Here is a 23,193-nt window from a genome sequence, read left to right on the forward strand (position 1 = left end):
TGGGTGGCATTCAAGAGACTGACCAGGTCTCTAATGATAGCAGTAGATCCCACTTCTGTCTTAGCTTAAGATGACACACCTTTGACAAGAAGGGTCAGCAAAGTATCTTTAAAAAAATATTTAATCCACAGCAAGATGGCCGCGAGTTGTTCTGTTGTGTTACAAGTGCTGGTAAATAAATCATGAGCAATAATCTTTAAATACATAAGGGCGTGGCTGTAGCTAGTAATGCTGATGAAAATCAGAAAGGGAATCCAAGAGGGTCGCAATAGTGTTAGACTTTTTAAACAGTAAGAGCTGTGTAGGAATCCTTCTGTGAACCATAAAAATAATAAACGCTGAGCCTATTGGAACATAATCTCAATCAGCAAGATGCCAATGCTTTCCAGATTTCCTCACAGGGCCCTGCTAATTCCATGCCAAAACTGGCAGTGGATTTCTTCCTTCTAATCTCCCTTAATGCCTTATTCGATTATTGTCACTGCTCTCCGACCATGCACGGTCCCTTCAGACTCTCATTTCCCAACTGAGTCAGTCAGAGGAGCCTGGGTGTCTGCAGGACATAATCTAAGACCACAAACCACCTTGTTCCACGTGAGAAGAAGGAAACAAGAAAGAAGGGAGCCAGGGGAATCCTGCAAATTTTTAGGCAATCTCTTTATCTATTGGATTACTGACTTGAGGCAAACAAGGAACAGAGATATGAAGGGTTTGAAAGATTTCTCCAGTTGATTGGCAGAGAAGAGCTGGCTAGCAGGGCGGACGACCCTAGGAGGGTGAATTCTGCATTTCAGTGCACTGCAGGATGGCGTCGTCTCTGCCCTGGCTGTGCATTATTCTGTGGTGAGTAAGATCCTTTTTCCTGATTTTTCTTTTTATCTCAGAGGAAAGGAAAAGTATACATCCATTGGGTGACTCCTATATCAAATCATGAAAGAGGCCAGAAGTGGTGTAGCATGTATTTGTAACAGGGTGGAATAGAGTAGATTGGACAAAACCTCTTCTCTGAGCCTGGGAGTAAGGATCATTGACTGTCTACACACAGGCTAGAAAATGCCCTAGGGAAACTCGAAGTTGAAGGCAACTTCTACTCAGAAAACGTCAGTCGGATCCTGGACAACTTGCTTGAAGGCTATGACAATCGGCTGCGGCCGGGATTTGGAGGTAAGAAGCTGCATCTTTGCTACACAAACACCTGTAGTTTCCTTCCTCCGTTTCTGCCCTTTGAAGACCCAGAAGAGTCAGAAACTAGGTAGTGGGAAGGGGCAGGGGTACGGGAGAGAGACCATGTGTATGTTCCCATCCAGTCTCTGCCTCATCCACCATTAGTAGCCTTGTTCAAGTTATCTGAACTCTCTAAGCCTCATTTCCTAAATTGTAGTGTGGGTATATTATCAATGTTTGCCTCATAGAGTTGTATGAGTGCAAAATGAGATTATTCATGTAAAACAGTTTTCTTAGCACTTTCCCATTAAAGCCATCAATATACATTAGTTATTATCATTTTCATTAGAACGAATCTAGCTTCTTTCATTCCTTAATGTTCTCCCAATTGACTAGAATAAATTCTAAATAAGGCCACTGACGTGAGTTTTCAGAGTTGAGAGACCCAAGGATCCCCACTACTGGAATGCAATAGGACACATTGCAGATACAGGCTATGATAAGTAAGGGGTTTGGTGGTAGAGGGCTGAGATCAATCACCTTAACATCAGTGGTGATAATTGTTTCATCCCTCTGGGCTAATTTCAGGTGCTGTCACTGAAGTCAAAACAGACATTTATGTGACCAGTTTTGGGCCCGTGTCAGATGTGGAGATGGTGAGTAAGTTCTAAGTGAGTTGGGTGTTTTCATTTCGGGGAGGAGAGTGGAGTCCCAAAACTAATGATAATGGGCATTGCCACCAAGCTTGGCTCCAGATTCATGACACAATATGTGTATTCATGCTGGGAGGGCATGACCATTAGAATGGATTCCTGGCTTAATCTTCACATTTCACTAAGGGCTTTAACATTTTAAGCTGAGGGACTTTTTAAAATTATGTCCTCTCTTCCATCCACATGCTATGCACTAATTCTTCCCTCCAAAGAGAAGAGATTTTCCCCTTTCTTTGTGAAGCTCCAGCAAATTTATTGGAGGAAGAAAAAAAAACACACAGATCTTATTCCATATAAAAGTTTATTGAGTATGTCTATAAAACCTAAAGCATAATTGTCTTTTGTGGCAACATCATTATCAGTATATTTTATTAAAACAGTAAAGAGGTCATTTGGAAAGGCTGATGCTCTCCACCTTTTACATTGAGGATGGACCAGTAGGTGTTCTGGGGACTCTGTTCCAGGTGCAGATGGCTGTAGCATTCATAAGAGGGTATTTATAGTAAGTAGCAATGAAAACTTGAACTCATCTTTTAGAACAAAGTGTATCATGGTATTCTTTTATGGTTCTCAGGTGGCATTTCTCTCTAAAATGGAAGTGTAAATATGAATGCTGAAGTAAACATAACTGTCTTTAAAGAGGTTCACCATTAGGTTTTATTAAGGAAATGTAATTCTAAAGAAACAGTTATAGGAGACTTTTTCATTTTGTGCTTTTTTAAGTTGGCAAGAAAAGAAGATGTAAAGAAAGGAAAAAGGAAGGAGTAAAGGAAGAAGAGAAAGGGATATGGAGGAAAAGAAAGAAGAAATAAAATTGAAAGAAAAGGAAAGAGGGAGGAAGGGCTTTATTCAGGAGATAATTATCTTACTATATAAGGAGAAAGAGGAGTTAGCAATATTCAGAATCCTGAATTATTTTAGTATCATATTTTTCATTCGTGTTCTAAGCCACTCCAAGTATAAACAACTACAACAATTTGCTATTGAATTGTTGAAGTCTGAGTATACTTAGTGTTCTATCTTATGCTTGTGTCTGTTTTTACAGTTTATTTGTGCAATAGGTCCCTATTATATCATGAGGCATTATTGTATGGATATATTGCTTGTCAAATTATATTTTTAAAATGTAATCACTGCTTGCCATAATAAGTTTCATAAAAGAATTTATATAGTAGGCAAAGCAATTATTGGCAATACTTTGATATAATTACAAGTTGTTATTTGTTATTGACTTTTGCAATAGCTCTTATTATAGTTCTTAAACATTTTAATGCTATTTCATAAAAGCCACAGATTAACTCATAATTTTGATGATACATACTTAAATGATACCCTCTTTAGAATAGTCACGGTAAGACTTGTTTATATGTTCCCTGAGAACAATATAAAATAATTTTGATGTGCAGCTATAGTGTGTTTATCAAGTAAGGTTTATCTATGTGTGGAATTTTACTGAATGGTACTCTGAAGCTCTGAGATACCTTTGAGGGTGAATGAGGTGCAAAGGGGAATAGTTAGTCTAACCGATGGTATAAAGGCCAGCCAGCACAAAGGCTAAACTAAATATTTCCATAATTTTTTTCTAGATTAAGGAGGACATATTGATAGATGGAAATATGGATGACTGGATAGATAAAGAGGAAGAATATTAAGGAAAGTCAAGGTGGAGGAGGGAAGTTTACATATCGCAGCACTATCTTTTATAACAATGCAAACTTTCTGAGTTTAAGAATAATAATAACTAGCTAAAATTATAGCTTTGTGAGAAATTATTGCGATAAAAAGTTGCTTTATTGCTTAAGTTTTGAGATTGGGTGTATAGGCTAGTGAATAAACTATTCTTAGCAAACTATCTTTCCAGCCCACACAAATATTTTATTTTCTCTTAGGAGTATACGATGGATGTTTTTTTCCGCCAGACCTGGACTGATGAGAGGTTGAAGTTTGGGGGACCAACTGAGATTCTGAGTCTGAATAATTTGATGGTCAGTAAAATCTGGACGCCTGACACCTTTTTCAGAAATGGTAAAAAGTCCATTGCTCACAACATGACAACTCCTAATAAACTCTTCAGAATAATGCAGAATGGAACCATTTTATACACCATGAGGTGAGGTTTCTCCAATTCTATTTCCCCTGCCTAAATGATATGTCCATAATACTAACTCAGAACCGTTGATTTCAATGTTTCTAGGCTTACCATCAATGCTGACTGTCCCATGAGGCTGGTTAACTTTCCTATGGATGGGCATGCTTGTCCACTCAAGTTTGGGAGCTGTAAGTTACAACAGGCTTCTGAGAGTCAAATAATACATCCAAAATATATAATTACTTGGTTTTAGTTGATACTGGAAATCAAGGAAGAAATAGAATCATGACAATATCAGTGTGATTCTAGGAATATACTTAATCATTCTGTCAATCTCATAAATTGAGGCTTTAGTCACCAAGATTAAAGAAAACATTAAATACAATCTATGTTTCTATTTCCTTTTTTATAGACAATGTGCACTTTGAAGGAAAAAAAGACAACTCGTCAAATTCACTGCTATATTTAATTTGTTTCAAATATTTAGATGCTTATCCCAAAAGTGAAATCATATATACATGGAAAAAAGGACCACTTTACTCAGTAGAAGTCCCAGAAGAATCTTCAAGCCTTCTCCAGTATGATCTGATTGGACAAACAGTATCTAGTGAGACAATTAAATCTAACACAGGTAAGAATTTGACCAAAGGATGGAAATAATCCCTCAGGATGACTCCAGTGTACATTTTCAAAATATCTATTTCTTTTTCCTTCGCCTTAGCCATTCTCAGCTAAGCATGCTGTTTTGAAGTGATGAATAGCTTTCCTTAAAACTGATTTTGCAACCAGGTGCATATAAAGATTTGTGTAATCTTGGAATAAGTAGTTTTTTTTATGTATATGATATAAAGAACCCTACTGAAAACAATAAGTTGATGTGTCTCTTCGCTCTATCATCTGCTGATCAAGTAGCTTTCTCATATACTGAAATGTACCTTTGCTTGTTTTCTTCCAGTCAATGTTAATTTAAAAATTGTCAAGATTTATATTCAACTGCATTCTTTTTGCAGACTGTCAGCAGTAATAATACTGATGTATGTGTCTTCCAACAGGTGAATACGTTATAATGACAGTTTACTTCCACTTGCAAAGGAAGATGGGCTACTTCATGATACAGATATACACTCCCTGCATTATGACAGTCATTCTTTCCCAGGTGTCCTTCTGGATTAATAAGGAGTCCGTCCCAGCAAGAACTGTTTTTGGTATGTGTCACATTTTGTACTTCATGTACATTCATCCTCCACCTTTCATTGCTTGTGTATTTTGAGTAAATATTTACACTGGTGCACTTTTTCAATCCACAAAGAAAATAGGTTCCTGTCTCATCCAGACATATGTATCATGCAAAATCACTGTCATTATATCACAAGTTGTGTGATGAATCAACAAAAATTTTGTCTCAGTGAGAATTATGGCTGGTTTCCTATGACTTTCATGTGTCCTATTTGCAGTGCTTTATCTTGATTTTCTTTGTCGTAACTGAGGAAAAGCAGAAAGTTAAAAACTGCATGTAAATCCATGAAAGCAAAAGATTAAGGTATTGAACACTGTAATACATAGGTTGTATACCCCTTTTATTAGGTTGAACCATATAAAATTGTCATTTCGTCAATTTTTTATGATTCAACCTACATATTTAGTTCCACTTATAGATAGAATCACAACTAATTTTAATAAAACAAAATTAAATAATAAGAAAAAGAGCTTCAACTGGAAACATCAGTGACACATTCCAGTGTTTTTCCTGGGTTTAATGATTATAAATTTAGTAGTCTCTAAGATAGACCTGAATTGAATAGAAATCATAAATCTTGATTTTTTAAATTTACTAAGTTAAAATAGATTTTTTGAAAATTACAAAAGAATGCCAACATAATGATGTTGACCATCAATATTATACATCTCCTAATAGTAAAAATTCCCCAGGCCATAGTTCAAGAAGGAAAACTGCCAGCAAGTGATACATTTTATATTCTAATGAGTAAATATTATACCTTAAAATCTAGCTAGAAATACAAACAAATTAGGTAACCTAATTTTATGCTAATATTTATACCATATTTGTTTACTAACTATCATTTAATATGTTCGCTGGTAAAATTGGTCTGAAATTCAAGGTTTTTTTCTTTTTCTTTCTTTCTTTTTTTTTTTTTTTTTGAGACGGAGTCTCCGTCTGTCGCACAGGCTGGAATGCAGTGGCGGGATCTCGGCTCACTGCAGGCTCCGCCTTCCGGGTTCACGCCATTCTCCTGCCTCAGCCTCCGGAGTAGCTGGGACTACAGGCTCCCGCCACCAAGCCCGGCTAATTTTTTGTATTTTTAGTAGAGACTGGGTTTCACCGTGTTAGCCAGGATAGAATGGTCTCGATCTCCTGACCTCGTGATCCGCCCGCCTCGGCCTCCCAAACTGCTGGGATTACAGGTGTGAGCCACCGCTCCCGGCCTCAACTTTTTTTTTTCTTAAGTGGTAATAATTTGTTACAAGTTCTCTCAAGCCCTAAACAACTAGAACTATTTACGACTTAAATTTTACAATAACTAGTTCAATTCAGCAAACTCAAAATTTTTTGAGCAGTTATAATGTATGTCACTTCACTAAATATTGAAAGATTCAGAAATGATAATACTTATGATAATAATTATGAACAATTATAACACAAAAAATATTTTTAAAAATGACTTTGCCTTGGTAGAGTTTTTTGTCTTCTCCTCTGACACATTCTCATTTGATTTTGCCATAGGATTCCCAGTACTAATATTACATTTCCTATTCTTTTTTATTTTAGGGATCACCACTGTTTTAACTATGACCACTTTGAGCATCAGTGCCCGGCACTCTTTGCCAAAAGTGTCATATGCCACTGCCATGGATTGGTTCATAGCTGTTTGCTTTGCATTCGTCTTCTCCGCTCTTATCGAGTTCGCAGCTGTCAACTACTTTACCAATCTTCAGACACAGAAGGCCAAAAGGAAGGCACAGATTGCAGCCCCACCCACAGTGACAATATCAAAAGCTACTGAACCTTTGGAAGCTGAGATTGTTTTGGTAATTGTTTACTTTTTCTATCATTACCTACCGTAGGAAAAAGCAGCCTAAATAGTGATCAGAAACAACGAAAGTGTCCAAAAGTAATGTGAGTTGAGCACAGGTTATATAACTGTAGTTTCAAGAGCAAGGCCAGTTTCTGTTCCAACTTCACAGAGAAAAGCTATGGAACAATCCTTCATTTATCTTTGCTGTAAACTTTGGGCATTCTTCTTTCATCATCCTCACTTATACTGGCAGATTCCAGGCTCTCAGAGGAGACTAGAAAATTCTAAGCCTTTAGATGTTTCTTTTGAACAAAATCACTTGTACCAAGTAGGGGCAAAAAAGTAAAAAAAAAAATGTTTTTTCTAATGAGGTTTCAGAGTGCAGGAAAGAAACAAGGACTTCTATGGAATGGACAATTTTTGTTATAAATCTGCTTGCTGCTTTATTTCAAGAGGGCAAGGCATCTGTGAATAATGAATAATAGATTCTCTGAATGTTGAGTCATAACCCAAGAATTTGATTCATATTAAAACATTTTCATATTCACATTTGTATATTAAATATATGTATATCAATGAGTTTATAGTCAATGGCTTATGTTCAGTGAGAAATAGTTATAAATTTTTGTTAAATTTGCTGTGGCTAAGCTCTGGTCCCCAGAGGTTTTTGAATAAGAAACAAATGGTAACATTAATATTTCAAGGGCCATTAATATGCCCCCATATTTCAATTTTGCATAAAATTAAATTATAACAACAATTAAGCTGAACATACTTATTTTAGTGGATAATAAAACTGATTGACAGTCATAAATTTTTATTTTAATACAAATCTTAAAGAGTAGCTGTTAGAAGAGGAATGTTTTGCTCTGTGAATTCAAGTAAGGCAGACACTTTGAACTGAAATTTTTTTTACAACTGATCCATTCTAGTAAGCATTTCCATATCTGAAAACTACACGCAGCCCAGTAATCCTCAGTTTAACTTTATGATAAAAGTTTTAAAGCGATTTGTTTTTTACTTTTCAGAATCTGTGGCACTTGTTGACTGAAAAGGTGATCATTTTCTTATTGACATTTTGTCTTTGATAAACTAAGAAACTTGTTTGAGAATTTATATTTTCTCCAAGAAATGAGAGGCCATCCCCATAATATGTAGAAATATATAATTTAAGGATTTTTTATTAGCCCTTATTTAAAAAAAATAAAGAAAAAAGAAAAAAAATGCCATTCAGTGATCCAGTTTAATTACCTTCTTTTATAAGTGAAAAACACAGTCTAGGAGAGGGAAAATATTAGTTTCTAGTTGGTAGAAAATCTAGGAATTGATTCAAAAACTTTGTATAAGCCTAGTGCGGTGGCTCACACCTGTCATCCCAGCATTTTGGGAGGCTGAGTTGGGAGGATCACTTGAAGCCAGGAGTTAAAAATCAGAATGGGCAACATAGCAGGCTGACCCCCATATTTGCAAAAATAAAAAAAAAAATTGCTCTGTGGTGGTGGCATATGCTTGCAGTTCTAGCTTTTCAGGGAACTGAGGCAAGAAGATGGCTTGCATGCAGGATTTTGAAGTTACAGTGAGCCATGATCACGCCGCTGAACTCCATCTTGGGTGACATATTTAGATACTATCTTTGTAATAATAATAATAATAATAATCAGAAGAAGAAGAAGAAGGTCTGAAATCCACAATATTACAGAAACTGAGGCCACCCTTCCCAAGAATTCCCTAAAGACTGAAATATGCCAGGGTGCATACCACAGGATAAAACATTTTAAGAAAGTAGTTGAGTCCCAAAATTCTTCCTTTGACTTAATAATATATTCTTTATGTATCTGTAGTTTGAAAGGTTACCAAAATATAAATTTTGTAACAAAATATCCTAGTCTGCAGACTTGCTCCACAATGTTAAAACCATTTTTTGTCATGATAAATTCCAAATGTTTCTGAGAATTTTTTCATATTAGTAGAAATAAGTGATTCTGTTACAAGGTATCTGTATGCATATAAGTATATAATCTATATATTGTCCATAGGTCATCTATATATTAATATATGTCTATAAATGAAAAAAGTGCTTATCAGGATTCAGCTTACCAGTTTCTTATTTGAGTAAAGTAGTAAAAGTGAAAAAAAAAAAAGATCGTCAAAAACAGAAAAAAAAGGATCCATTTTGAATATGCTCATAGATCAGATATTGAAATAAAAACAAAGACCAATTTTTTTGCTTTACCTTTTTTGAAATATGCAGTACTGAGAAGAGGATGATTTCAAATCCTTGGAGAAAACGTAATCACCCCCTCAGGCTATTATTTTAAAGATATAACTTATTAATTTAAGATGGAATTTAAGATCTCAGGTTTTGATATAAACTGTCTCCTATAAACCTAAAATAGAACATATAATGAGTAGGTCCTCTGGGAAGCTAGATTTTAAAAAATGGTATGTAAATTATCTCCAAGTACTTTTTTCCTGCAGGTAGCATTTATTTTTTCTTGTGAAAAATTATATTTCTGAACCTGGTTTTACTTAAAATGTTTTAAAGCAACACATAGGGAAATTTTGATTCTAAAAGGCTGAAGTGTAAAAATAAACATAAAAACAAAAATGACCAAATCAAACAATGTAAACCTTGAAGGTCTCAAAACTAAATATAGGTGATTACATAGGACATTTGCATTACATTTGTTCGTGTCAAACCTTGGCAAGTTGTCTTATATGATATAGAGGAACAAACATAAATTACACATTTGCAATTTATACTACACAATGGTATATTTTGATTGCAAGACATTTTCTCCCAAATACCATGACATTTAAAAATATCTATTCAGTTGTAATCAAAACAACATTATTTGAATAAGTTTGACATTGAAACAGCAAACTAATGTGGTGAAGTTGAAATGAAATTAAGTGCTTCGATATTTCATGTGATTCTACGTTGTATATTTTAATATGTTCATTGCTTTTCACAAGAAACTACTTACAGTGAATGTGGGTAAAAATTTATTCATTTTATCACTTTGATTCTGACCTTAAAACATAATAGTTATGGAGAAACTCAAGCATTTAAAATCTAGATCTCAAATCCAAAAAGGCACCTTAAAGCTAAATCTTCAGAAATGCTCTATAGACTAATTATCTTTCTGTTTTTAAGACATATGGAACTGGATATTTTATTTTTTATTATTTATTTCTGGAAAAGAAATTGTCAACAGTGTTTTTCCCGCTTATATGGTGATTTTTCCTTATTGCTTTTATCTAGCATGCTACCTTAACATTAGAGAGTTACTTATGTCTTCACGAGTTTCAGAGCCTATTAACATGTCTTGGAGTATACCTGTACCTATACTGTGTGTAAGACCAACTTTGGTCCTTGATTTGTTTTTGCATAGTTTGCTAGTTTCCTTGTTATTTCAAAGGCCTAAGCCCTTATCACTATGTTCCTGACAGTCAATCACTCACCCATTCCATCTGCAATCCTTTGAGCAGTGTCATTACTCTCAATGTAGCTTCTCTTCTTTACATGGGTGTGATGCCTTTTGTAAATTATATAACATAAAATTAACCAAAATTTCATTAGTCAGGACAATTACTATATTTATGTTGATTGCATTATTTATTCATTTCTTTTTTTTTCTTTCCATCTGGCACCTATTTATTGACTATTTATGCATTCGTTGAATTATTCATACCATATATATTTGATAAGTGCCTTTATGTGCCAGGCCTTTTGTAGAGTGCTGACGATATATCAGTGAGTGATATCAGAGGGCCCCTTCCCTCATGGAGCTTCTTGTCCAGCAGGAAGTGAGAGAGATCAATGAGCCTTAATAATACCTTGGAATAAAGTCCGTCATTAGAGATGTATAGTGAGCTGCAGAAGAGCCATGCAAAAGTGTCTAACTCAGTCTGGAGAGGTTTTCGTTTCTAGCAGAGTGATGCCTAAGCTAAGAACAAAAAAGAAATTAGCCTGGCTCTGTGCTAGAAACTCTAAGCCAGTTGCTACAAACTTGGGCATAGAGAGGGAAATAACATATATACCCTTCCTGTGCTCCTTTTTAAGGTGGTAAGGTGCACTGGGCCATTACCATGCTGCTTTCATCTATGTAGAGAGATGTGAAGAATAGAATACTGAAAGGTTTACGTTGCCTACTCCAAATATTGCACAGATTTTTTTTTTTTTGAAACGGAGTCTTGCTCTGTCGCCCAGGCTGGAGCAGATTTTTTTTTGAGTACTGTCATTCCTCCCTACAATTAAGGACTGAATTAAGACCATTAAAGACTCTATGTGCCAGAAAGATCACAGTGCCCTTCTTGGTTGTGCCATTGTATGATTTATGGGGAAGGCAGGATGGATTAGACGAGGGTTGTAGGTGGTTAGTCCCTTCCCCATACCTTCTATCAAATCCCCACCCAATACTTTATTATGAACCCTCCAAACATTCTGATATGTTTTCTAGACATGTTCCCTAGCACCGTGGATCAACTATTCAATATATTGCTGCCAATAAGATGTGTGTGTGTAGAAATTCTGGAGTTGTGTCTGTTTTCAACTCTACCAGCTGAAACACAAACACAGGAAAACCCAACAGAGTTCTAATTTTCCCCATAACGATTAATATGATGACTTTTGCAAACTATCAATACTAAGTGTTTTCAAAAAAATATTTTCTCTCATTTGTGTTGTCCCTCTTTGCTCTTTCTAAAAACAAATGCTTGGTTTATCCCTTCAGTAAGACAGCCCTGGTTAGAATATCGTTTTAAATGGTGGGGGTGATAGGTTACCTCTCAGACCTACTGAGACTCATTGAATTACATATAAAAATCTGTCTAAATACTTCCTAAACATCTTTTCCCTCTATCAAATAGTTGATTGTCATAAAGTCCAGTTTGACTTAAAGTACCTTTGCAATATGACATTACTTGAAACAAAGCAGTGCTCTATAAATACCTAAAGCAGGATGGCACTCAGCAGCAGGGGAGCCCTGCAAAAATTCAAAACCACAGGCGTTCCACTCAAAACAGTGACAGCCCCAAGCTGAGCCCTCATATGGACTCTGACAAAAGCCTATTTTACCATCAGCTGAAGCTGCTATGCTTACAATAGAGCAGGAAGGGACTGAAGCAAACCTGTAGCTTAAACGGCTCACAAAATTTGCTTTCTTTTCATTTCAGAAGTTCAGCGTGTTCCTTCTAAACTGATGTCCAATCTCCTTGTTCTGTCAATTGCCAGTTATTTAGCAGCTGATTATCCAGATGTAGAGTAGCCAGGCCTCTTGCATTTCCTTTAGCCTATCATATTTGCTGCCTGTAGAAATTTCCCCAATCACTCCCGGGCAGTGGGACACTTGTGAATCTAAGCCAGTGATTTCCTATGGGAAGCTATTTCCCCCAAGAGACGTTGGGCAATGTCTGGAGATACAACTTGAGGTGGAGGTGGCTAATGGTATCATGTTGGTAGAGGCCAGGGATGCTGCTCTACATCCCAGGACACAGAGGATGGTCCTCCATAACAAAGAGCGATTGGCCCCAAAAGGTCAGTAGTTCTGAGCTTCAGACACTGTGCCCAAAACGCTAAAGCTGATAGGAAGAATAGCATAATAATTGTTAAGAGTGCGGTCTGTGGCATCAGAGGGAAATTGAATTCAGGTCCTGCCACTCATTACCTTTGTGAGCTTCCTGCTTAAGCCTCCGTTTGCTCATCTATCAAATGAAGATAATATGACATTGTGGATTTTTTGAAGAAATTCGTGAAATAATATTTGAAAATTGCCTTGTAATGCTAGTCAACAATAAACATTTAGAACCGGTACTTATAATGTAATATAAAACTGCATTAAAATACAATGTAACATAATCATAAAACTTTTCATCCCCCTCTTTGCCTACTTCCTCCAACAAATCTTGGGAAATGTTTAGATTTTTTTCATTTGTTGATTCGGCATTTGTTTATTAAAGAAATACTGTGTTTTAAATACTTGCTAGGCACTGTGGAATGCTCATACATATGAATAATGTGCCTTCTACCATTAAAGAGTTTCCATGCTAGGAAAGGAGATAAGCCACAACAAAAATAATTATACCTACAAAACAGAAAATAATAATATCTACAAGAGTCATAATAACTAGGCAGAAAAATGCATAAGGCTGGAGAAATCAGTGATGGTAGGTGTTAATGAGTTTGGTAGCAAAAGATATGAGGGAAAGATAAAAATGGGTGGCAGGTGGATGTTATTTCAGACAAAGAAGAAATAAAGATAGGTGAGTGGTGAGAATGAGAAGCAGACATATTTTGAAAATGATTTAAAAAATAGATATAGCTAAGATTCCTGAGCAAAAAAATATGTACATATGTAAATGTGTATATATATACACATATATATGTTTGTGTATATATCTTTAAATCATGCCTTTTTCTTAAATTCTTAAAAACATAGGAAAAAAGTTACTTGTTAAGTAATATTTGTCCCTACCTTCACAGATAGAAACTTGAAGCTGAGAGAGAATTAGAGCCTATGGCACCTAGGAGGTGTTTAAATTATATTGCACGCAATTAGTAGCTATGAAACTGTAATCTAGGGATTTCCAACTCTCCTTGTTCTCTTAACTCCTAGAAAACCCTCCACAGAGATTGTTTGGGGAAGTAGATGAGGCAAAAGGGAATGCTAATGTAGGAAATCTTTAATTTCAATATAATTTAATTTTAATTTTTTAATTTAGGTAAAATTACAGTATCCATTTTACTACAAATTTTTCGTGGTGTTTGGTTCTGAATGGTACTTCTGACTTCCGGACCATAATTATTTGGGAATCCTCATTCAGTCTTTTGTGACATTGTGACAATGCACAGATTCACAAATGACTGCCCCCACCACATCTCTACATCTTTACATTTTTATGGTATTTAATGTTTTATAGTCACTGCTTTATTCCAAACAACTAGGCATGTCTTCCCTCTTTCTACCTAAAATAGAAAGAAAAACATGTTTCAGACAGATAATGCATGCTGTTAAAAGTCAAAATGAGTGTAGAAAGAAAATCTGCTCCGAAGGCTGGCTTCTTTCTACTCTATCATGATTCTCATAAATGTTTGCTAGAGGAAAGTATTTTAGTGTTCCATATGTGGGAGGAGGATGGCTCTTTTTAGAGGGTGAAACAGTGACACCTTTTGCTCTTTCAGGTAGAGAATATTTTAATACTATATTTAATAGGTGAAAATTTAGAGTCTGAGAAACATGATAGAAAATTCTTGAAAAATGGTTCTGTGTTCTCTAGGAGAGGCAGCATGCACTGAGACAGTTACTCTGCTTCTATCCGCACACAGCCTGGTGATCCTGGGCATAGTAGTCCTTAGCTGTCATCTTTTTTTTTTTTTTTTTTTTTTTTAATGGAGTCTTGCTCTGTCCCCAGGCTGAAGTGCAGTGGCCACCATACCGGCTAATTTTTGTATTTCTAATAGAGACGGGGTTTCACCATGTTGGCCAGGCTGGTCTTGAACTCCTGACGTTGTGATCCACCCACCTTGGCCTCCCAAAGCTGGGATTACAAGCGTCAGCCACCATGCATGGCCCATCTATTTTTAATAGAAAGTTTCCCTCATCTCCTCTTCAAGAGCAGCATACTAGCCCTTCTAATATCTTAAACTCTCTTCTACCTCTAAGACCTATGACTAATTTAATTCTGTCCAGAGTACCACAGTACTGGGCCAATAGACAATAAGAAAGATAGCCCTTGCTTGGAATTCACTGTGGTTTTTTCAAATCAAATCTTGACTACACCATTTGTTTTTGCTTTTGGTAAAGAAACACATTTCTCCATGGCCCCTAAAAACAGTGAATTTAAGCTCTCTGCAATAACTATTATTATTTAGATACCCAGTAAGTTTCATGGCAAATCAAACAGCAAAATCAAGAGGGGAATATAGAAAAGAAGTTTTGGGAGTTGTTGTCCCTTTAGTCCAAATGTCACCACATCGGCAGGTCATTTTGGTCCTGTGGCTCAACCAGCACAGGGGAGGAAGCTGTCTTATACTGTTGCCGCAGTGTTGCTGGCTAAAGCCACGGGAGTTTGCCCACGTGGGTCACATACCCTGCCAGGCAGCAAAGTGGTGATTTTGCTGCCAGCAAGGAAACAAGGCCATTTTACAATATCAGGGGTAATGCACAGCAAGTGTTTGAAGGCAGAGGCCCAGAAAGACAAGCTAGCCACAAGGAGGGTGTTTGTTACAGGATGCAGACAAGAAAAGATAGGAATCAGAGGAGGGCCCCCTAGACACCAACAGCATGAAAGGAATCTAAATCAAACAGAATCAGAGTCTCTGAACTAGGCCCAATACTTTAGAATAAAGATGAGAAAAAATGTTGGAATGAAACAGGCACTGAAATTGACCATTGGAGTTTATTGCTAGCCCTGCCATCATGGAGAAGGCATTTCCCCTATCTGGACCCTAGCCTCACTTGCCAGTGATTGTGTTAAACATCCCATTCACGACTATAGTTGATTGTGTCATGATTTCAGTGAGACAGGAGGTTTAGTGATAGAAAGGAGCATATAACAAATCTGAGTTTAGTGAATGAATCATTTTTAGTGACTGAAGATAGAGAAAGACCAGTTAGAAAGTTCTGAGCGGGAAGTAAGGAGTGTACAATATAGAAATTCTGAGCTAAGAGGCAGGTATATTTCAAGGTATGAACAGTCATCCTACTCAATGTAAGGATATTTATTCTTTGTCACTGGCCTTTGGCATACATAGGCTAATTTTATTTATTTTTTAAATCCTTAAATCATAGCTGATTCAAGCTTATGAGTGAGCAAAGATGAGAATGTAGGCTGGGAATGTGCACAGAAGAATCGCGTTAATAAACCAGGCTGTAATTTTTTTGTACTAATTGTCCACATATTCCAAATTGGAATTCACTCCTCCTCCCAATACACACTATTGCCCAAACCCATTGCCCTACAGACTAATGCACAACCAGGAGTGGCTATGCCTCTGCAACCTGGCTCGTCTTTCCCTAAGGATACAATGCTTACCGTAGTTCTATGACATGAAACATGCTTTGTGTTGTTTGCTGATGTATTGAGTAATAGAATGTCAGATGGAAGCAAGTAAATTTTTTACAATGTATTTTAAGCCTTACTTGGTAAAGTAACACCAACAAATACTATTAAGAATTCATTGATGTTTGACCTTACATAGAAAGTAAGTCGTCAATAAATATTTGTCAATGGTGAAAGAGTGAATAAATAAGCAATTAAGCAATATCTATTCTTTCATTTGGGCTTAATATTTGTCTTTTTTCCACAGCATCCTGACTCCAAATATCATCTGAAGAAAAGGATCACCTCTCTGTCTTTGCCAATAGTTTCATCTTCCGAGGCCAATAAAGTGCTCACGAGAGCGCCCATCTTACAATCAACACCTGTCACGCCCCCACCACTCTCGCCAGCCTTTGGAGGCACCAGTAAAATAGACCAGTATTCTCGAATTCTCTTCCCAGTTGCATTTGCAGGATTCAACATTGTGTACTGGGTAGTTTATCTTTCCAAAGATACAATGGAAGTGAGTAGCAGTGTTGAATAGCTTGCGGCCAGGACAACCTGAATTCTATAAGTTCTTGTTTTCTGTTTCCTATGTTTTCTTAAAAAATAGCATTGAGACTGGTGTAGATGCTTCTCAGAACATGAAATCAAATTGGAAATCTGTAACGCAGCTTCAGTAAGCATGTGTGGGCAAAAAAGCAATAATCCTACTCCTCAAAATAGAAAGTTGAAGATTGCTGAAAAATATGACTTTTCTGTATGTTAGAGAAAAACTTTATGAGGATGAAATGGGTTCAAGATGAATTTGTCAACCTTTGTCTTCCATTGTTCAGTATTTTTAATTGTCACTGTGAATAACATTTACCACAAGGCAGATAAAATAAGAAATGCTGACACTTCCAAAGGTTGCCTTAAAATATGTTTATTTTGGCTTAGTTCCCGAGAGGGCAAAATATAAATACAGTCTAAATATTTATCAGTAGGTTAATACCAGCATGTTGGAGGCCTTTATGCTAGTAAAATGGCTTTCAGTGGCATTGTAAAGCCTACATTGAGCTTAGCCATTTGTTTGTAACTTCGCTGTGCTCTTTTACCTCAATAAAATGTGGTGTTTGTATACATATAAATTATACATAGCTCATAAATTATGTATGCATATGTACATAGCTGTAGTTGGACTAAAATTCAGTGTGTTTTATCCTACTAAATTCTCCTTTTAAAATAATACACTTACCATAATTCTATGAGGTTGTAGAAAAAAGTACTCATTATAAGGAAGCCTTGTATATTATGACTATGGTTATCTCTTGTGTTTTCCACATTTCCAATTATAACAGTAAATAAAACAACAATAAACATGGTTCTCTGGATCTGTTTCATGCAACTAGAGAGAGACTTTCTTTAGGTGTGAAGAAGTGAAGTGGTTACCTCTACCCCAATGTTATTGCCCCTGGTGAGTGGTAGGAGAAATGGGACAACCAGGCTCAGTTACCTAGTGCTGATAAAAGATTTGAATTTATATTCAAATAGTTAATATTTCCTCTTTTCCTGCTCAATCAACAATGAAAAATGAATAAGACTACTCTTCTCCCTTTCCATTACTCTTGTTCTTTCCTGATGCTTCACTCTAACAGTATTTCTCCCACACAGAATTCTTATAGGGAAGTAGGAACTAAGAGTAGGAGAAAGCATGTGGTGTGATTTGTTGAAATGGACAAACCCCTCATTAGATGTTCCTGGGTCTTAAACATCATAGAGATCACCTTGAGACCAGAACCCAGAAAAAAAAAATTGAATACTACTACTCTCTTACTTTTATCCAGAAAAATGCAAACATACTACAGCTAAACAACTTGAAGTTTAATTGAAACAGCACTCTACTAAGTGTGAGGAGACTGAGGTCTCTGTGCAACTTATGTATCATTTAGCTCCTTGGCCCAATATCTTTGTTTTGGGGAGACTCAGCTTTATTCTCATCTATAGAAAGAGGGAGCTGATTAGATGCTCTTCAAAGACCCTTTCATTTTGAACCATGCACGTTTGTTTCATAATTCTTGTTTTCTGTCTAAATAAAATTGGTATAATTATACAGGGTATATTAAATAATTAAATGTCAGGTGGGTGTTAATCATCTTATATGCTAGGTCTCATTTAATCGACCTCACAAACCTGTAAAGAATATACTGCTATTATCTCCATTTAAAGATGAAGAAACTAAGGCTCAAAGAAGATGAATAATTTGGGTCAAAATCAAAGAGCACTCAAGTGCTATAGCTGATAATCAAACCCAAGCGATGTGAATCCCTAGTTTTTCATTTAACCATACCTATACATGTCCTCATCTAATATGATATGACCCTATTCTTTTATCCCTTCTTGTATTCTCTAGCATTGTTTCACTTGTATGCCACTTTTTGTAATAATTGTCCTGGGGTTCTGACATCACCTGTGCCCCTCCTCAACATTCATTCTACATCTCACTCATTATGCTCAGTCAGCATTTATGCTTAGAGCTGGAACAGATAGGTAAAATCAAGTAAAGAATTATAGACCTTATGTTCCTCCCCTAAGAAGGGATCTTTCAAGAAAAAAACTTTATACAATTATAAAGCTTTCAAATTCTCAGGATTCCAGAGAATGCTGTTTCTCAATGTATGTCATGGGATGGTAATAGTGGTTAAGTGAAAATAAAACAATTCCTTAGTTAAAAAACTGGAGGAGAGATGTTGAGTCAAGGTGAAACAAATGTCTTTTCTGCTGGACTTTTCACAGCCATGATGATACTTATGTGCACTATAAATCTCTAATACTGTAACATTTCCCAAATTCATATAACTCTAAGTATCATTTTGCACGGAGGAAATCCTGGGAGTGGCATTTTCCAGAAAACAATTTAGAAAACACCACATAAGATTCTATTCATTCTATTCCCTCTGAGGAGGGGCTCATCAGAGCAAAGTCTCAGATCTCTGTGGTTTGTCCATGGCTGCTGAAATCTCAGGAGCCTGAAGGAGAACAATTGTATATTTGGGCTCAGCTTCTTGAAGAAGGGCTGCTTGGCTGAAACTGTTAACTCTGGGAGGACACAATGAGGCTGGTTCTGGGAATGCAAAAAACTGGAGACTGAAACCAACTGTTGTCACAAGGTGAAAGGTAACATCGAGAGAAAAAGCAAGTCAATGAAAGAGATAAAATTCCTTTCCTTTTCCTCCTGTCTTTCTGTCTCACTCCTCTGCTATCAGCAAAACCTCACAGAAATCCTTGTGTCAGAGAAAAAATGAAAAGTACAGAGTTCCAGCCCAGGCATCAAGAAATAGAGTATAGAGGTTGGATATAGAGCTGACAGATAATTGCTTACTAACTAGCACAGCTTGCCCCTTTGTTTATTCAGTACCATACACACACTTTTGTATATATTAATATTTATACTGTTTCACAGCAATAAGATGCAAGTATCCTTCATACAAACAAATATGCTCTCATCATTTGTCCAAAAAGGAGGTACACAAAAATCCCAACAGTTACAGTATCCATCTCTAGGCAATCATCACATCTATTTCTGAGTGATGCTATTTACTCTTTCACAATCACAGTCCCACCAGAATATTCTGTTTCCTAAAGACTCAATTACAAAATATTGTATTAGTCTGTTCACATGCTGCTAATAAAGGCATATCATGGACTGAGTAATTTATAAAGGAAAGAGATTTAATTGACTCACAGTACCACATGGCTGGAGGGCCTCCCAATCATGGTGGAAGATCAAGGGACATCTTCCATGGCAGCAGGCAAGAGAGAGCTTGTGTAGGGGAACTCGCCTCTATAAAACTGTCAGATCTCATGAGATTTACTCACTATCATGAGAACAGCACAGGAAAGACCTGCCCCCATGATTAAATTACCTCCCACCAAGTCCCTCCCACAACACGTGGGAATTATGGGAGCTACAATTCAAGAACAGATTTGGGAGGGGACACAGACAAACTGTATAAAATATCTAAGATGAAAAAAACTTTATATAAAATAGTAAGGTGACAGCAAAAGGGAGGTAAAAAAATGAGACCTTTTAATATATGCAAAGGCAAATATATCTAAATATCTATTTGACAATTGTGCATATATAGCTTTATCTATAAAAAGGATAATCAGTGAAGAGTAAGATTTGTATAGGCGCTATAGTCTTCATGGCTGTAGTTGATATTTACAAATTCCTTCTTCCACTAGCCTTTTCTCTTAGCATCTTAGCTGGTTGAATTGAAGTTCTTTACCTGGCAGAGTTACTGAAGGGTCTTAATCCATAATCTTGTCAGATCCAGGAAGAGGGATTCCTTTCACTAGCAAGAAAATCTTAGAAATTCTTGAGTGGTAAGATTCTCAGTATTAACTGAGTCCACTCAGATGTCATCATACAAGTTTCAGCCTCATTGTTCTTCACAATTCAGGTCCTGAAATTTTCCTAAGTGGCATAGCAAGTGCAAGATTTCAATTTATATTGGAATTCTACAATTAGCACAAATAAAATATGCGTCTGCTTTTTAAAGAGAAGACAGTCCTGCAGCTACAAAAACTAAGAAATTATTTTGGCTGCCATAGGAGCGCTTTTGTTCTTTTTTCATTCAAACTGAGAATTAAAAGTGCCAAACTCACACTTCTCTGTCTGTAGATTCTCCAGTCAGAAGAGGACATCCCACCCACAGTTTTTGTAGTCATCATAACTGCTATAATAATTAAGTGTAGAAGACTTAGTGTCTTTTACTGCATTATAATAAACTAGAAGTGATTTTAATTAACTGATGTGACTTGATGTCATGAATTACTAGTATCTCATTTCCCATTTGCAAGGAAGTCAGTATTTCATTAAAAGCCATAGACATGACCAAATATATCCTAGAATCTCTTGGTATCAAGTGCATTCCAGACAGAAAAATAGCTACCGTTCTTAAGGCTGGGGCACAAGAGAAGAAAGGAGTTGGGATTATCTTCTTGGGGGAAGATCCCCAAGAAGCTGGGGCCCAAACCTTTAAGAAAGAAGTAATGGCCGGGGGCCTGGTGGCTCACGCCTGTAATCCCATCACTTTGGGAGGCTGAGGTGGGTGGATCACGAGGTCAAGAGATCGAGACCATCCTGGATAACATAGTGAAACCCCGTCTCTACTAAAAATACAAAAAATTATCCAGGCATGGTGGCGGGAGCCTGTAGTCCCAGCTACCCGGGAGGCTGAGGCAGGAGAATGGCGTGAACCCGGGAGGCGGAGCTTGCAGTGAGTCGAGATGGTGCCACTGCACTCTGGGACTGAGCAAGACTCCGTCTCAAAGAAAAAAAAAAAAAAAAGAGAAATAAGTAATATCTGTATTAGCCTAATGAGGCTAATCCTGGAAATATAATAAGAATTTAGAGCCCGAAACAACTGCTGCTGCCGGGATGGAGGGCCATTATCAGGACGGTCCTCATGCAGGAACAGCATTAGGATGAATCAAAGAAGTCTTTTCTTCCCTTTTTCTCCTGCCTTTTTATCTCCCTATCCTGCCTTCTATTCTCAGAACTGAGTAGGAAGCATCTGAAAAGGAGAAATGAAAGCTGTGCAGATCAGCATCAGCATTACAAAGTAAACTATAGAAGCACCTATAAGAGACAATACCTTAAACACAAACACACCCTGAGACCTGAACTATTTGGGCATCCAGTGTAAATCTTTTAAAATGCTTCCTTAATGGTTGAATTTCAGGAGCCATAATCTGTTGTAAGAGCCATACAGGAGAAGATACACTTTTTGTCATAAAGTACTTACTGGTTAAAAATTCATTTCCATATGCTACATCAAATGAATTTATATATGTAAATTCCTTAGAACACTGTTTGCTATATGTAATAATTACTGGCAATATCATCATCATTCATCCTATATCCTAGCATTAAGCATTGATACGCAATTGATACAATAAAGATTAGAAGCATTTCGTGTCAGATTTGTGAAATATGTAATCATGAATGAACTTGCTTAAAATAAAAATGAGCTAATACAAAAATAAAACAACTGCTATTATACCGGAAACAAAGCAAAGCAAAAACCCAAATCACTGCTGAAATGGTTGAGTTGTGTGCAATGCTAGTAACCAAATGGGTACATTTTAAAGAGCTTCTCACAAAATTTCACTATTTGATTATGTTTCATTGTTTAATAATGTCCTTAGCCCACAATTTTGGCAGTCTAGTGCTTTCTGTTCCAGAAAAATCGATAACAATTATTGTTTTAAATCTTCCAGAACCTGGGTTTCATTCATCTTTCTGACTGCATGTGTTAGTGAGCATTGAGTATATACTGAGGGAAAACCTGAGCATACTTCTCCAATTACATAATGCTTGTTTGAATGGGATTCTTCCAAACTAGACTCTTTACATACAGAGTCAGAAAGATAATATGCACATATCTATTCTTAGCATTTCTTAAATTAGATTGCTTTCTTTTCAGTGATTACAAAATAAATTGACAAGACTACGTTCTTGCATAACTTCTACATTTTTGTTCTAATTGCACACATTAAAATCCCATAATTTTGCTACTATTCTGGGATTATTTCTTCTTCTTGTTTTGGTGGTGGTTTATTAACTTGTTTTCAATATCTAACTTTAACATTTATCCAAATGTTTATGTAGCAATCCCTCACTTTCATTTGCAGTTCACTTTTCTTAATTTCTCAGAAAACCAATTATGTTATACTCAGGCCAGAATCCTCCCAACTCTTGCCACCATCTCCAACTGTAGAACATAGTCAAAATAAATAAACCAAAAAAACAAAGAGAACTGAAACACAAGCATTTTATTCACAGTAGTCCCTACATCCTCATTCAAAGATTACTCACTCATATATTAAATCTAGTTCAGATAGTTGATTTGTTTCTTAGCCCAAACTGGATAAGAGGAATAAAATATAAAGAAATAGGGGGGCTTTAGAATCAGAGCAGAAGTAGAAATGACAGCATATAAGAAGTAGTAAGACAAAAGAATATAAACATCAGGTTCAAAATTATGGACTCATTTTGCATTGGGGGCATACAGCCCTCCATTATAAAAGTAAAATGGTGCAGTCTTAATGGCCTGATGCCATCAGTGCACTGTAATAGATCCTCAGTCTGGATCAGGAAATC

General features: G+C 36.4%; 1 protein-coding gene across 2 annotated transcripts; it reads left to right on the forward strand.

Moving 5' to 3' along the window:
• Positions 1-257: 257 nt before the first annotated feature.
• Positions 258-17,427, forward strand: GABRA6 (gamma-aminobutyric acid type A receptor subunit alpha6). 2 transcript variants are annotated; one of them, XM_008960108.4, is made up of 9 exons: positions 258-843; positions 1,046-1,164; positions 1,753-1,820; positions 3,767-3,987; positions 4,072-4,154; positions 4,379-4,597; positions 5,019-5,171; positions 6,755-7,014; positions 16,312-17,427. In XM_008960108.4, exons 1-9 carry the CDS (start codon positions 806-808, stop codon positions 16,585-16,587), a joined length of 1,437 nt encoding a protein of 478 aa, XP_008958356.1. In that variant the 5' UTR covers positions 258-805; the 3' UTR covers positions 16,588-17,427. The 2 variants fall into 2 exon arrangements, with proteins under 2 accessions (XP_008958356.1, XP_003808063.1); XM_003808015.6 differs by having other exon boundaries at positions 279-843; positions 4,454-4,597; positions 16,312-17,426.
• Positions 17,428-23,193: the final 5,766 nt, after the last annotated feature.

Source organism: Pan paniscus, chromosome 4, assembly GCF_029289425.2.
Source record: "Pan paniscus chromosome 4, NHGRI_mPanPan1-v2.0_pri, whole genome shotgun sequence".
Taxonomy (NCBI): Eukaryota; Metazoa; Chordata; class Mammalia; order Primates; family Hominidae; genus Pan; species Pan paniscus.

What these genes read in the sequence shown, in the direction of transcription:
- GABRA6 (XM_008960108.4), top strand. Translation starts at nt 806, where the DNA reads ATGGCGTCGTCTCTGCCCTGGCTGTGCATTATTCTGTG. An exon ending in ACCATTTTATACACCATGAG is followed by an intron (nt 3,988 to 4,071) that starts GTGAGGTTTCTC and finishes CAATGTTTCTAG; the next exon opens with GCTTACCATCAATGCTGACT. An exon ending in CCCAGCAAGAACTGTTTTTG is followed by an intron (nt 5,172 to 6,754) that starts GTATGTGTCACA and finishes TTTTTATTTTAG; the next exon opens with GGATCACCACTGTTTTAACT.